The 16823-nt window shown below is 42.1% G+C and overlaps 1 protein-coding gene across 2 annotated transcripts in view; it reads left to right on the top strand.

The window, feature by feature from the left end:
* Nucleotides 1-14802, top strand: part of HTRA1 (HtrA serine peptidase 1) — a 31215-nt gene extending 16413 nt beyond the window's left edge. The window contains exons 4-9 of one of the 2 annotated variants that reach the window (XM_085064663.1): nt 7942-8136; nt 8845-8877; nt 10035-10149; nt 10363-10420; nt 11816-11902; nt 14078-14802. In XM_085064663.1, the coding sequence (XP_084920789.1) occupies nt 7942-8136; nt 8845-8877; nt 10035-10149; nt 10363-10420; nt 11816-11902; nt 14078-14246 (657 nt within the window). In that variant the 3' untranslated portion in view covers nt 14247-14802. Of the gene's footprint in view, nt 1-7941; nt 8137-8844; nt 8878-10034; nt 10150-10362; nt 10421-11806; nt 11903-14077 lie in introns of both variants that reach the window. The other variant, XM_085064662.1, reaches the window with a different exon arrangement.
* Nucleotides 14803-16823: the final 2021 nt, after the last annotated feature.

The raw sequence follows: 16823 nt of genomic DNA, 5'->3' as shown, positions 1-16823 counted from the left end.
ATCATTCTGAGGACTCAGGAAAAGGGCAGACATGGGGTTGAGTGCTATTTGAAACCCTAAGGAAATTACTCCAAATTTCCCTGGGAAGCTCCTTGTGGGAAGGGAGAACCTGGAAGACTGGAAGCAGCTTGGAAAAAAGGGAATTCATCCAGCTGAGCTGCTTGTGGTGGAAATCACTGCTAAACAGGGCTGGAATTGGTCTGATATGCCCTTGGCAAGCATCTTATCAGCTGTAAAACCCAGTGCCTTGGGTGTTGTCCTTCTCCTGGCCTCTCCCATTGCAGATCAGGATACTTTTGAGAAGCCTTGGGGAAAATTCAATGGGATGGGAGACACAGATTTCCAGGTAGGACCAGTAACATGGCACTGGGGAATCCCAGTTCAAGGTGAGGGCTGAGGCACCTCTGTTCTCACAACAGGGGTCGATTTGGAGAATTAGAAACACAACTTTATGTGTTCACAAAAAAAAGTTAAAATGGAAATACAATCAGCAGAGAAATCGATTCTCAAAGTGAACTTTTGTGGAACATTTTTATATATCCCTTTCAAGCTCACTGTTGGAGCTTCCCTTTTTGCATTGAAATGCCTTGCAGTCATTCAGATGCATCAAAGACTTTTTAAAATCACAGAGGTAATAATTTGTTGAATTTGAAATGTATTTGCTGGCTAAAGAAGTCAGTGGGATGGTACAAATGACCCTTTAAAAATCTGGATATGGCATGAAAAGCATCCCGAAGAATTTTTCTGAAGTAAGAGGCAAAGTTCTTCATTTGGAATAAATTATTTGAAGGTGACATCAAAGATGAAGAAGGATTCTTTTCTTCTTTTTTTGTGTGGCATGTTAAGGCAGGATCTGAAGGGTGAAGAATGCTCTGTGGTTAGGAACAGAGCTGGGCTTGAAGTATGGGATCAGGCTGTCAGCTGGTATTCCTAAAGCTGTTCAGATTTTGCAGCAGCCTGAATGCTGTTTTTCTTTAAGGTGTGAACATCTGGCCAAAGACATTACTAGAACTAATGTGGCTTTGCTGAGGAAATGAAAGAAGGTGGTAAAATCTGGGCACCAGTCAGGATGAACTGTTTCCCTGATTGAATTCTTCTCTGTGGAAAAACATCTTGCAGTCAATGAGGAACAGAAACCTTGGGGTAGTTGTTCCAATCCTAAAATGTGCTTGTTTTTACAGTCTATAAAAGAGAGCAACAGTGTTTCTCATGTCTGTAGCGACACAGAGCAGTTTGCTGGAGTGTTGAAAGTAGGAAGTAAGATTGGAATCAATGTGGTAGCCGTGAAACCAATCTAAATATCCTTCCAAATATAGTGAAGAGACCACAGCACTAGAAAGGAACAGTGCAGCTGCAGACAACTTGGATATGAACATGTAAAATTTATAAGACTTCCCTGGAAAAAATTGGATTATTGGCAGCATATGCAGGGATGAATGGTGAAATAAATAATCTGTCCTGCGTGGCACGTGTGATATTGCAGCGAGTGTGAAACCCATCAAAACTATTGCACAACACTCCAAAGGGAGCAGATGCTTTTTGCTGGCAGAGCTGGATTGTGGAATTCATCTCAAGGCAAATAACTACCTTGTTAAATCAGAATGTGTGATACAGCTGCTGAAAAATAAACACCACAAGGAGGGGAGGGAATTTCAGGGTGGTTTAATGGACAACATCAGGGTTAATAGGGGGCAGAATTGAAATAGAACTTTGTGCCCTCACCCAAATGGAAACTGGAATCCAAAAGCAGTGGAAGATGGAGGTGGTTTTTGTCAGGAGACTGTTTTCACCCCTGGAAATCGAACTCTTCCCACAGCACTGATGTCTGTGGTTTGGCACTGAAGGGAGGAGCATGGTGAATGGCTTTCTTTCGAGGTGTTTCTTTTTTCAATGTGCTTAAAAACCAGCCATGAGACACTGAAATCACCCCTGTGTCATGGAAGACATGCCAGTCCTGAAGATTTTTGCTCCTCAGGGTTGCCAGATCCTGGCTCTTTATCCCAGACAGGATTTGGCACCTGTGTGATGCAGCAGCAGTGGCTTGTGACCCATCTCTAATCTGTGTGGCATTTCAGCCCTGCAGCTGAACCCTTCAGCTCAAGGTTTCTCCTGCATCTTATTAATAAACACTTAGTCTGACACTTTTAAGTCAACAAGACCTTCTGCCCTCGTTCCTCTGGTGGTTTCCTGAGGCAATGAGTGTCTGTATCTTTGTGGTCAGAGGGGATTTGCTCTTTTCCCCTGTGTGTACAAACTGGAGGAGGCAGGAAAGCAAATTTTCCTGTTGATGCATCAATGTTTTAATAGCCTACATTTTGAAAAAACAAACTACTTGGGTACCAGATGTAAGTGGCTTCTCTGAAATGCTATTTCGCTTTGAAATCTGTCGCTGGATAAATGTTGCTTCCTCTTGAGAGCCTGAGGAAGCCCACATATTGCTTCCAGAAGTCTTCAGGATCCATAGAAATGAAATAGCTTGTAAAATGCTTGGTTCTTAACTCCTGTTTATTCATCACTTTAGGCAGCAGTGGTTTCCTGCCATCTTCAGCTTCTAGTAGCCCTCACTGTGGGGGCAGTGTGCTGGTCCAGCTTCCCATGCAGCAAAACACTCACACATCTGCAGGGCAGGTGTGCCAGCACCAGCAATTTTTTATTACTATTTTGATTTTATTTAAGTTCTTTTTTTAGTGTAATTTCATTTTTATTTTATTTTTAAGAGAGAACAGCGATCTCTTGCCAGGCAATTGAAAACCTGGTGACATATCAAAACAACACTTCATCCTTTTCTTCTTTTTTTTTTCCTGCATGCTTCCCATGCTCCATATTTAGATGAGGAGACTCAGTTTTGCTTTTCTAACTATAGATGAAATACTTTTGGAGGCTTGTAATGCGTTCAGCTTAGGTTTTTCGTTTTCTTTGGCTCTCTGTCAAGCAATTTCTAGATTGTAGATGATACTCTATATTTTTATATGCTCATGGCTCGTGTTTTTATTTTGCCATAACGTATTCTGAAAGCTGAATAGTTTCATTAGTCAGAACAGAAATGCAATTCCCAGGACAGTTAGTTTTTTGCCAGTGTTACTTACAGCTGAATTAGTGTTGCCTACCAGCATCTGTGCCTTTCCCACCTAAAAATAAAAAGCATGAAGGAGATCTGTGGCTGTTTAACACAAATTGAACTCAAAACATTTGTCTCCTCTCCATCCGTTTATTGAACTGCAAACTGCTTCCTGCAAATTCCTGACTTTCCATCCACAAACCAAGGGGATTACAGAACAGAGGAGGGATTTACTTGCTTTCTGTGCCAGCACAGAGACACATTCACTTATTTCATGGGTGAAAAGGTTCAAACCAATACACCTCCTGGTTATGGCTGTCTGTCTCTTGGTTTCCATTTCTCCGTGGCAGTGGCTGTGCCTGGCGGTGGTTTTGTGCTTCCTCTTCTTTTAGTTTCAGAGCTGTTTTGTCCAGATTTCACTTGTTTTACCTGGCTCAAGTTGTGCTGCTAATGTACATCAGGTGAGCATCTGTGCTGGCACTGCTGGGGCTGCACCATGAGTCCTAGGGTCTGTTTTGGGCTCCTCACTGCAAAAGGACATGGAGGGACTGGAGTGTGTCCAGGGAAGGAAATGGAGCTGGGAAGGGCCTGGAGCCCCAGGAGAGGCTGAGGGAGCTGGGAAAGGAGCTCAGCCTGGAGCAAAGGAGGCTCAGGGGGACCTTGTGGCTCTGCACAACTGCTGACAGGAGGGGACAGCCGGGGGGTCAGGCTGTGCTCCAGGGAACAGGGACAGGAGGAGAGGGGACAGCCTCAGGCTGGGCCAGGGGAGGTTGGATAGTGGGACAGTTTTCTTCACAGAAAAGCTTGTCCACCCCTAGCACAGCTGCCCACAGCAGTGTTGGAATCTCCATCCCTGGAGAGATTTTAAATCCATGTGGATGTGGCCCTGGGGGATGTGGGTCAGTGGTGGCCTTGGCAGTGCTGGGTTAACGGTTGGACTCAATAATTTCAGAGGCCTTTTCCAACCTAAATTATTCCATGGTTCTGTGATTCCCTCTGGCTCCTGGCTGGTGATGCTGATCTCGACCTGCCCTGCTCTCTCATGCCACAGCAGCTGTGTCCTATTGTTGGATGGAGCCATTTCTTGTGGTGGTGTGCACTCTCCATGCCGTGGGAGTTGTGTTTATCCAGGGTTTGAGTCAAATCCATATATAAAAACGTCTGAAGCCCTTTGGGATGCCAAAGGCTTAAAATATTAACCCTAATTAATGGCTCCTTCCCCGGCTGGGTGTAAACAGTGAGTCATGTGCCAGTTAGGGGTTTGCATGTTTAGTCCTATTCCTGTGTGCTTGCAGAATGCCTGCCTGCAGATTTGTTTTATTGAGTAAACATGGATCCAGCAGAGCCCCAAGGCTTCATCAAAGGAGGAATTAGAGAAGACAGGGGTAGAAAAGACATTTTCTGTTGCTCAAGGCTGTGCAGTGAGTCACTGGGAGAGCTGGGTTTGGGTGTTCCTGGCTCCCTGGTGCTGCAAGGCATGGTCCTTGGCATGGCAGTTTTAATTATTGCTGTGGCAAATGTGTAGTTAACCAGAGAAATCACGAGTTGGGGTGGTGGTTACATCATCCTGACGGCCATCAGACGTTATGTAAAGATTGAAGAATGTGCATTTATTAAGTATAGTTGTTAAGGGCCCTAAACTCACACTCATTTTACAAGGATTCCTCAACTTTCTCGGGTTGAGCTTGCCAGTGGAAGGGTGTGAGGGCACAGAGAGGGGGTTCTGACATGATCCTGGTGATAACACTGCCAGAAGGGCTTGTCTGGCATTGCCAGTTCTCTTGAGGACTGCAGAAAGATGTTTTTCACACCCCATCGCAGGATTTTGATAGGTTTTATACCAGTTTCATTTCAAAACCACGTGTACAATTTAAATAATTACTTGGGTTTGTTTTATTGTTTGTTTTTGGGGTTTTTTTAATAATGGAAAATTTAATACTGAATGTAGCAATGTTTTAAGCTATTTGAGAGAGAACCCTCCAAATTTAAAGCCACTACAGCACACATATTCATCATAACAATTCTTCATGGCATTGTTTTGCAGAGGCACTAATATATTTCCACGCAGTGCTGTTAGTGTGCTCTGCCCCATGCCACGAATTGCCCAGGAATGCAGGACACGTTTTGCAGAGCTGTGTTTCATAATATGTGCAGGACAAGGCAGTTTTTGCAACGGATTTATGTTTCTAGCAAGGGAAAGGTTAGCCAGACTTTCCAGAAGGCATGCTGAATCACAGGGGTGACCTGTAGCCAATCCATACAGCAGCAGAGTTTGAACTGGAGCCTAGTGAGTATAACCCTGAGTATAGCACAGGCTTGAAACCTCAGCACAATCACAAGCAATTGTATTAGTCAGAGATTGTTCCTGTATTTTCTCTCTGCTGCCAGATGTGATTCCGGCTTTGTGACTGTTGTTACAACTCAGGAACTTTGTATAAATCTTTAACTTTGTACACAACCAGTCTTTTTTTTTTTTCCCTTTTAATGAAAAATAAAAAGTATTCTGTTTTCTTTTGCTGGTCTATGTTTCATTTGCTGATAAATGTCCTCTTTCTCTGTAAAGTATCCATGTTCAGTGCACTGGGGCACAAACAAAAGCCACTTTTTGTCTTGTGTTTTTTTAATTTTTTTTTTTTAAATAAGGAATAGCAGTGCCAAAAGGAAAAAAAAAAACTTCTTGACCAATGACATCCTGCAAACATGTGCTACGTAAGCCCAAGAGCATCTGGTCAGAGGAGGAAGGGCCAGGGTGCTCCCTGGATCCAAACAATACCCATATGGGGCTGTTTGTGCTGCATGTGCTGCATGCTTCCCAGCACAGCTAATGGGAGCTGCCTGATTCCTGCTGTCCTGGACAATCCCTAGCAGTCAGGGCAGTGGGCTGGGAGCAGGGACAGCCCTGGGATGTTGCTGCATCTCTGCAGTGCTGCAAACACGATGGGGAAGCTGGGCAGAGCTGTTGAATCCTTGCCAGAACGAAGCCACAGCCATGGTTGGGTTTATCTGTGGCACTGATAAGAGCTGGGTTTTGTAATTATGATTAATTAGTAGGGTATTGCTGGTTGTAAAAACTTTCCTCTGAAAGATAACTAGACATGGAAGTGTTTTGCTCCTTTCTGTGCTGCCTGTTCTGTTGCTCTTCCAGCTTACTCTGTTGAACCAGCAGTTAGTTTAATTATTTTCTTGCTGTCTGGAGACTGAAAGATAAGTTTCCATAAAGCATCTTATCCTGTCTGGGAGTTGGCAATGAATTTTATTGAAACAATCTGCTCATCTGAGTAAAATTTCCCTGGTGGAATGGTAACAAAGCTGGATAGAGGATACACAAGGCCAGTCTTGTTAAACATTAAAACCATAACTTCTGTATTTGCAGCAGCATATAGTGATCACTGATACCATTATTTTTTACTTTCTGCTTTGCAGGCATTGTCTATGTCTTAGGGTATTTGAAATAAACTGTAGGTGAAAAATACAAAGTGATGGGCATTTGGTTTACTTTATATTACTGGATTTTTGTCCCTAAGGGTGAGTTATTAATACAGGTTTTTAAACAGCTGGTATCAAAAGACTCCTAAAGATCTACCTCTGGGTTTCCAAATTAAACATGTAATATTTTCCCTTTTTGCCTAAATTTACAATTTTGAAGTAAGTCAAGTTTGTAGGAAAGCAAGGTTCAGGTTAGCTTTGCCAAGCAAAAGATAAATGCCTCCAGATTTCTGTTTTGATTTTTGGGTTCAGTAACTTAATCCTCCAAATCCCTAAGTCTAAACTTGTATTTATACGTGTCCAAGTTTATTGATGCTAATAGAAAGAGTCTAGTGACATGATTAAATACATAGCCAAATTACCTGGGAAGGGTCAGGATCATTTGGACAGCAGATAAACCAAAAATATTTAAAAATGTGTCACATCACTGTAAGGGTAAAGACTGACTTTTAAAAGTGTGAAGAAAGGGAGAAATGGCGCTCAATGTGCATTGCAGAGGCAGGTGATACATTAAAAAAAAATTTATTTAAAGTATGATCTGTTTCAGAACACCCTTGATTCATTGGCAAGAATGTGTGGATCCAACCTTCCCACCCTTTTTTTATTTTTAATTGATGTACAATGCAGTGTTTGCTTTACTGGATTTTAAAAATGCTTTAGTGGGAATGTCTTCAACAACACGATATTTAATATGCTTAGAGATAAGATCTTGAAAGGAAAGTAACCCCTACTGTCATAACAGAAAAATCACATAAAGTCTTTAAATCCTATCATCTTCAGAGGAAGACATTGGTGTATGTAGGAGACAATATAATTATTTAGAAGAGATACTCCGTTTAAAAAAATAAGAGGAAACATTAGCTGGTGTCTTGTGAGATTATAAAATGCTTTTAACTGTACACATGCATGTTTAAAACTCTTAGTCCGTTGCTTTCATGATCCTTTGGTGTTCGCTCTCAAACAATATCATATTTTTACTTCAGCAGCTGCTGGCTAATTATTTCAAGAAGTGTTGGAAACGGCTCATTTCTAGTATCATCAGATGTTTGCTTTGTACAGCAGGGCATAAATATTCCTTTGGTCTTTTAATTGTTCTTGATTTAATGGGTACCTGTTGTGGAAAAAGTTCTGCAGTGTAAAAAGAGCCCACACTTCAGTGCAGATGCTCTTTGGGATGTTTCTGTACCAACCCACACAGAACACTCAAAGAAAAGAGAACAAGCAAAATCCCTGAGGGATAAAAGCTTCTCTTTTACTCTACCCTGTGAATGCATTCATCCTTCCATAACATTTGTTCTGCCAGTGGAGCAGCGCCTTAACATTCCCCTTTCTCTTCTCTTTTTTTTTTTTTTTTGTTTTTTTTTTGGTTTTTTTTTGTTTTCTATTTTTATTTGTAGGGTAAATTGCCAGTTCTTCTGCTCGGTCAGTCTGCAGACCTGAGGCCAGGGGAGTTCGTGGTGGCCATTGGCAGTCCCTTTTCCCTGCAGAACACGGTGACCACGGGCATCGTCAGCACCACGCAGCGCGGCGGCAAAGAGCTGGGGCTGCGCAACTCCGACATGGACTACATCCAGACAGATGCCATCATCAATGTATGTCCCTCTGATCCTGCTGCCTTCAGCCCTCACATTTCTCCAGTAGCTGCTCTGGAAATTCCACCCATGATGCTGTTCTTAGGAGCAGGGAGAATTTCTCTCCACGTAAATTTGGACATCTGCGCCACAGCGGCTCTTGGTTGCTGTTTAGAAACCCCCAAGGAACCACAGCAGGCACAATATCTGCCTTCACTTCAAAATCCTGGCAGATTGCAAGGGAGGAGGCAATAATCTCTGGCAAATAAATACCTTTCTGAAATCCATCATATTTTCTGAAAAAGAAGCCAAGCTTCTTTTTCAGAAAGGAATTCTTAAGGATTCAAGTTTGGTTCTGCATTAAGGCAAAACAATAGTTTTTGTGCTTCAAATCTTGGCCTTGTAAGAAATCTTCACTAACAGCTCCCAGAGCTGTCCTAAAATCTTCTCAGTTTCTAGTGTGGCACTAATAAAACAAAAGGAAATCCTTGCCTTTCTTAACTTAATCTGGCAAGAGAAGGAAAACTAAGCATTTGCAAAGCTCAGCTGAAATGGGTGATTTTAAGTGTAGTTAATGGGTTTGGCTGTTTAAGACTGTTCTATTGCACATATTTAATAGACAATGGAAACAGTACTGCAGAAATATTTCAAAAATTTCTTTTATGTTTTGCTGGCAACAAATTAAGAGGCAAATATTAAAACTTGTTCTTAACTTATGTTTATTTTCAGTATGGGAACTCTGGAGGACCCCTAGTAAATCTGGTAAGAGTTTCTCTGAGTTTACTCAGTGTTGAGCTTATGGCTTTTTAATTTAAAAACAAAACAAAATACCCCACCCAAACCAACAGAAAAAGCATAAACCCCCCACCAGATATGTGATTCAGAGCTTTCAATATCTGGCTGACTACACAAAATTCACATGGTTCTTACTAATCACTTGTCTGTGTTTATGTTGGCTAAAGGCTACATTTGGATTTCAATATTTAAGATGTTTATGGTTTGCATAGTTTCAAGCAAGTGTAATGTTGTTTTTTGCTCAGGCCTTGCAAAAAGCAAAAATCACATTTTAAAGTGAGGTTTTTGCCCCTTTTATTTACTCTGCTGCTGGCAATTTTTTTTTCCTACACACTGAAACTCAGCTTAATGTTTCTAAAATATGTCTACCCTTTCATTTTGAATCACACCAAAAAAACCCCCATGTATTTATCAGGATATTAGGGTTTATTTGCCAATATTGTAGAATGAGCTAAAGCAGGTTACACAACTGTGTGAGAGTTCTCAAGTCTCCTGGGGGTATGCAGGGTTGAATCCTCAGGAGGCACAGCACAAATTGAAACTCAGAACTACTCTCTGCCTTGGAGGAGATTTGGCAGGGTTGGGTTTTTTTCCACTCAATTCACAGCACAGATTCAGTCACACTTAACCTTCACTTTAAAAAAATTAGTTGGATAATTTTTATCTGGGATGAACCAGGGAAAGAAGCTGCTGAGATTTCAGAAGGGATGACAGCAGAGGTGTTTTATCTGAAGCTCTTGGAGTTACATTGCCAGGAAAAGTTTTGATTTTGGTAAATTGTAATTTTTCTTTATGTTATTATGTAATAGTGGTTCAGGAGCAGCTGGTGCATCATTTATGTGCTGCTTGCTGAAGTAAACACAGATTGGATTCAGAATATGCTGCTTATCTGTTGCAAGCATGAGAATTGCCCAGCTTTGGTCTCTTATATCCACATTGATTTTCCAGAATTCCTAAGTAGTGTTTTATCAATAGACTCAAAAAATTAGACTTCAAACATTTAGAAAATTGAAAACCAGCTATGAAGTGTCAATTTGTCTTTGTGACTGCTTGAAAGAAATTATCTATTTATCTTTGAGGTGTTCCATATTTGCTAATAATGATTTTTTAAAAAATTTCTCTAGGATGGTGAAGTCATTGGAATTAACACATTAAAAGTTACAGCAGGCATCTCATTTGCTATCCCATCCGATAAAATTAAGAAGTTCCTAACGGAATCCCATGACAGACAAGCTAAAGGTACTGTGCTTCACTGCTTTAAAATAGGAAAACATGAAAATAACCTGCTGTAGTGGGTGTCATCACTGCCTATGGCAGGGGCTTGGAACTAGGTGACCTTTAAGGTCTCTACCTTTCTGTGATTCTGTGAAAACACTGATAAACCCAAAATTCAACAGCCTTCAAGGCTCTTCTATCAGAGTGACTGACCAAGACCTGTTTTCCTTTTTTCAGGAAAAGCCGTAACCAAAAAGAAATACATTGGCATACGAATGATGTCCCTAACTCCCAGGTAAGTAAGCTTGGTGGTTCCTCTCCTTTCCCAAGCGTGGTCTCTGCATGCATTTGGATCCATGATGTGCAGGAGCGCCGGGAGCTCCGAGCCAGCACCGAGTGTCTCTGTGCTGCTGGGGAACACTGCCAGCTCTTGCCACCTTCTCTGCGCCTGCTCCATGGTGGAACTCTCCTCTAGGCTCTCGTATGAGATAGTTCTTAAACAACTCCTGGCTTTTTCTTCTCCTTAATGCTTCAGAAGAGAATAGCTAGTGACTGTGACTTTGTCCTGGGGTTCTATCCGTGTTGTTGTATGTTTTCACGACTTAACATCAGCTACGTGCATACTTCCATTTCTATAAAATTATTTTCATTAAACAATTTACTCAATGTCAAATGAAGCTTTTGTGTGGACTTGCTTATTCGTGCTCAAACTGTAAGAGACTCATGAGCAGGTAATGCCATGTCCTGTAAAAATAACCAGGAGTTTTCCCTTGTGCAGGATCCACAGGTAGAACAAAGCACTGAAACACACGAGGTTGCGGTTTTTTAGGTGTTCAGGATTGCAAGAGGTGATTCTGTCCCTCTAATCTGTTCTGGTGAGACCCAACCTGGGGTTCTGCATCCAGCTCTGGGGTCCCCAGCACAGGAAGGACATGGACCTGTTGGAGGTCCAGAGGAGGCCACAAAGATGATCAGAGGAATTGAGCACTCTCCCATCAGGAAAGGCTGAGAGAATTGGGATTGTTCAGCCTGGAAAAAAGAAGCTTTGGGGTGATCTAATTGTACCCTTCCAGTACTTGAAGGGAGCTTGCAAAAAAGATGGAGAGAAACTGTTTATAGGGGCCTGGAGTGATGGGACAAGGGAGGATGGGTTCAAACTGACAGAGAGTGGGTTTAGATTGGATATTAAGAAGAAAATCTTCCCTGTGAGGGTGGGCAGGCCCTGGCACAGGGTGCCCAGAGAAGCTGTGGTGCCCCTGGATCCCTGGCAGTGTCCAAGGCCAGGTTGGACAGGGCTTGGAGCAACCTGGGACAGTGGAAGGTGTCCCTGCCCATGGCAGGGGGTGGCACTGGATGGGCTTTAAGGTCCCTTCCAACCAAAGCTATTCTGTGATTCTACGATCTGCTGGTTCTAAAGCTTTAAAATGTTTTAACTCTGATCCTCTGTATCTATTGACATTAGTTCCTTTACCAGAAATAAGCATCAAAAAGCTGTATGCATGCAAAAACTGTAATAATCCTTGAAAGAAATGTCTTCGAGTTAAAATGAATGCTGAGGTGATGTATCAACATATGTAAACCACCTCAGCTGGTGGATATTAGGTAACTTCACTAAAAATGCGTGGGGGGGCTTTTTCCTGTCTTGACAAAATATTTTTTTTGCTATTTCTTCATTTTTCAGCAAAGCTAGAGAGCTGAAGGATCGCCATAAAGACTTCCCTGATGTTGTCTCTGGGGCCTATGTTATTGAAGTTATTCCAGAAACACCAGCTGAAGCGTAGGTTGAAGTACTTTTTTCTCAAAACCACTGCACGGACTTGAGGGGGAGGATGGAGGCTGTTCCCTGCTTGACTGGCTTTCTTCATTATACTAAATTAACAAAGTTACGACCATCTGATAGCTATTAGGTTGTCTGCTGGAAATGGTTTTGTGGTTTCGGCCTGGTCCCTGACGGGCAATATTGTAAATGTATCAGGGTATTGCAGGGAAGCCCTGTAAGCCTTCCAGGCCCAAAGGGCAGCCATTCAGGGGGTGTGAAAACTCCTTTTTTATTTTTCTCAGCAATTGCTTCCAAGGCATCTGTTGTACCAGTGCCAGTGCTGAATAAGGATTTTTTTTTCATGCACACCCTGCGTGGCCCTGCTGGTAACTCTGCAGGAGAGCGAACGAGATGCTTTGGGTTACCTTGGGAAGTCATGTTGGCCAAACCCACCAGCTCCCCTGGCAGCCTTGGGGCTGAAATCCTCTCTTGGCAAAAATCACTCTTCCATGTGAGAGTTTTGTCAGGGGTCATGCTACTGGGAAGAGCTTTTGAGTTTGGACAACTGATCTTTTTCTCGTATTACTCAGTGTTTGCTGGGAAGGTGAGCTGCTGGTTGGTGCCACGTCTGGCCAAGGCTGGCAGCTGGGCTGTGGTCACTGGCACTGGGCTGGCTGGCTTTTGCTGGAGACACTTTCCTCTTGGGGTTTGCTTGATAGGAAACCACTTACTAATCCAGGGCAGGAAATGGGAAACCTTGCTGCTTTTCTGAAACTAGTGATCATTTAAGAGAAATCTTTGTGGCAACAAAGAGGCTTAAGTGGCACCAAAGGCATGTAGGCAGAAAGCAGCTTGGGGCAGGCATACAGTACTTCTTAGGAAGGCTGCCAGGGTGGTTGGATGGTGACTTTTTGACAGTTTGGATGTAAGATGAACTGTGTTAGCTGTCTAGTGAACAGTTGCTGTGTTTGTAGATGATTCTTGGCAGTGCTGGTCAGGCAGAGCTGGTGAGTGTCTGTAAGAGGAAGGAATGTGTAGGAATGATTTGGCTGCTCCAGTGTGGGACTGGACTTGCTGCCTTGATGTGCAGGTCCAGTCTGAAGGTGCAGAAAAATCATTACAGGAGCATGGATAATAGCAAAGAGGGGAGAAGGACTTCAGAGAGGGAGAAGAAATGTGGGGCAATGTAACCTAATGTGAAGGCAGACCCAAATCAAGGTGCTTCATCCATGAAAAACCAAGGCATGACTTCCTCCATGAACATGTTTTGAGCCATGCCTTCGGTAGGTGACCACGTTTGTCACAGATATTGGCCAAGGGCATCCTGCTTGCAGGAGACACTCATGTCAGGCGCCTTCTGCGGCTGGAAGAGGCCGATGAGTGGTCTGTGGTTTTGTGAAGGATTATGCTGGAGGGCTGAATCATGTCTGATCTGTCTTGGTTAATGTTTCCATAACTTGGAGCCAGATGGTTGTGCAAGACTGGTCAAGATGTTGTGGTCTGTGGCATCCCTCACCAGCCGTTCCTTGGTCACAGAGCAGCTCCAGCCAGCTCGGGGACAGACACTGCCCCAGTTCTACCCATATGGCTTTGAGTCAGGAAAGTTCAGTTTTTGAGGTCAAAAAAAGGGATTCTGGGTTCTATGGGCAGCACGCAGAGAGAAGGACACACGTGATTTTTGGTGACCAAGCTGGATAGCTGTCTTACTCTGCTCAGGTTTAAAACAAAGGGTGGGTGAAGTGGCTGCCAGTGAGCTGTGCATGGAGAGGAGGGACTGAAATCCCTCATGTGTTAGCACACACTGCCACTCAGGTTGCTCTGCTATGTATTCAGGGAAAAAAGCTTGGGAAATCTCCCCTCTAAATGAGTGTGCCTTGTTGCAATTAATTCAGAATAATAGTATCAGCACCTAGGATCTTTATTGCAGAATTAACTGCTACTTGCAATAGGGAATTCCTTTGAAGACAGCGAAATATGGCATTCATCAAACTTGTACATCCATCAAATTCTGAGATTTCTGCACTTTATTGTAATCTTCATTGCTTCATGAATTCTGATTGCTTTTCTCATGCCTGCTGTGTCTGCACAGCTGCTGTTGGGTGGGAAATACAAATAAGCTGACAATCCTCTTTTTTCTTTTTTTAAACAACAAAACTGCAATTATAATAACACATTGCTGCTTTGTATTTTCAGTGGTGGCCTGAAGGACAACGATGTGATTATAAGCATCAATGGACAGTCGATAAGCTCAGCCAGTGATGTCAGTGACATTATTAAAAAGGACAGTACGTTGCACATGGTTGTTCGCAGGGGCAACGAAGATGTTATGTTAACAGTAGTTCCTGAAGAAATCGATCCCTAACCAGAAACATGAGCTGGATTTCATGTTTTCTTTTAACAGCAATGGACTGCTTATATTCTCTCTGTGCTGGTACAGGAAACGTTAGACTTCTGACCAACATTCTGCTTGTTCAGTGGATTAGTATTGGCCAACAGAGTAACTTCTACTAGGTTTAAGGTGCAAAATCAGTGTAATTTCACATACTCCAGATGATAATTTTTTCCTTCTGTATTATGTATGCAATGTATTCTTTACTGGCTATTACATCCCCCGCTTAACAAATCAACGTTTGCTTCCCTGTGTTGAGTAGATTTCCCGTTATTTCTGCTAAGACTTCAACAAAACAAAACCCACACACACAGTGTGTGTTGTGGCATTCAGGTATTTATAGGTTAGCTGTGTTTTAACTGGAAATGCCATTGCAAAGGAATAGTTGGCTTAAAAGAAAACACAATTGGGAAACAAAGTTTGGTTTATAAACACAAAGAAATCCCAACCCAAATAACCTTCCGAGGATCCCGTGCAGGACTTTAATACTATGATATTTTCCTAGTGTTATTAAAAGAATTCAACAGTACTTCTTGTGAGTGACTCATTTTGTTTCCCCTTGTGGAGTGGTTTTCTTTGAGTGGCACATCTGCCTGGGAGGATGTCCTGGTGGTCTCCTTTTAATCATCATAAATCACGTGACTTATTTTTGAGTATGTGCCTTGTGTTTTTGCTTTTGTGCATCTGTTCTCCTCAGCAAGGCTGGGTTGAATTTGTCATGTTGCCTATGTCTTCCAGATGTCAATGTATTTTCCTTGTTGTTTTAATTAAAACTTCACCAATGGAAGTTGGTGGAAGCTGGAATCTTTTTTGCCCACTGTATAAATTACCACATGGTGGATAACAGATCCTATACCATTCTCTTTCAGATATTAGGATGCCTGTAATCATTTAGATCTTGCCTTGAGATATTTGAAACAGGGCTGGTTTATTCAAATCTGGAGTGTTGGTGTGTGTATGACCTGGTTTTGACTCTGGGATATTGGGCATTCCTCTAACATAGGGAATAATCTTTGTACATGTTTATGGATGCCCTTGAAGCTTGGGGGTGGTGAGTGGGTTTGTCTTATTGTGAAGGAGAACAATCAACTACATTTAGTTACAAGTTAATTACTCTGGGTAAACAATAGGCTAAGCAGCCTTTTCTTTCCTCTGTTGAAACATCTATCTCAGAGAATAAATCCAAGGGCTGCAGACAAGTTTTGGTAACTGTCTTTCCTAAACATACTCTTCTCTTAGAAGAGGAATGTTTTAGTGAATCTCTCCAACTGGGTAGCTGACTGTTTATGATTTTTAAAGAAAGGGCTGTATTCCACCCAGTTACAACAATAAATCCTCCAGAGCTGGATCCCTGACAGTGTTCCTCCTACTCCCAGCTGTATTTCAGTTCTGTTTCAGCCAGTTTATCCTCATTTGAGGAGCCTCTGTATCCCCAAGTGCCAGTGCCTGCCCTTACTCACCTGTAAATTTACACCATGTATAACATTAATTAATTGCAGTGTACCTCTCAGTCCAGCATTGACTCTTGACAGGATGGAACACCTCATTATCAACTTGTGCTATGGCTCCGGTAAATCACACCTGTGAAAATCTGCCAAAACACTGCAGTGCCAAGCACTGACACTCTGCAATCCCTTCTAGCCCCAAAGATGCAAAGAATGGTCTTGCAGAAGTGTTTTGTAGCATCTTTGCACTGCAAGTTCATCTTGCTGATGTTAAATAATGTACCAGCTTGTTGAAGTGGTGTTATGTTTTGTGGTCCATTTGTGCTGTGTAGCACAGAGTGGTGACACACAGCTCTCAGCAAAAATGAGTTTAAAAATCACCTGCCTTCTAGTACTCCACATAACCCAACTAGCAAAAATTAAACTAAAGCCCCAAAGCCAGGAAATTGTGTTTAAAACAGAAGTTATTTTTCATCTGCCTTTTTATTTCAAAACAAGTGCTTGCAAAATTTGCAGAGCTGATTGATTCTCTTTGTTCCTATTGCTTGTTTTTGTGGTCTCTTAATATGCAAACTCATTAATTTTCTTTGTGTGGGCATTAGGAAAGGGGCAAACAAACTTCTGTAAATGGTTTTCCTGGGTCACTGGGATTAGTGAAATATTTGACCAGAATTCTAGCCCTGAGCTCCATCTAGTGGGATGTGAGATGGTCTCATATTGCAGCCATTCACTTTGAAAGTGGTTTTCTGATTTACCTTTTCTTAATTTATAATTCATTTCTGTGCAGTGGATATCTGTAACTACATGCATATCATGTGCAAAGTATTTAGAATTTACTTTCCTGGTGTCCAACCATGCAACTACCCAGATGGTTTCTTACAATCAAAATATTCTCTAAATGATTTTTAAGTACTTAAAGTAAGGTTACTGATAAGCAGAGATGTGGAAGCAAAGCTTTTCTTTAATGCAATTACTTTCCATGTATTTTTCATGTATTACTGTGTTATAGATCTGGAATGTTTTTTATCCTTTGTTGCTTCAGCACAGTTCTTTCCAAAGTGCAATTGAAAATACTTTGTACAGAATAGCCTTGGCACAGTTTGAA

The sequence above is a fragment of the Lichenostomus cassidix genome, chromosome 6 (genome assembly GCF_008360975.1).
Source record: "Lichenostomus cassidix isolate B80296 chromosome 6, HeHo_3.0, whole genome shotgun sequence".
Taxonomy (NCBI): Eukaryota; Metazoa; Chordata; class Aves; order Passeriformes; family Meliphagidae; genus Lichenostomus; species Lichenostomus cassidix.
Note: the sequence above shows the minus strand (reverse complement) of the source record. Positions and strands in the feature narration are given on the sequence as shown.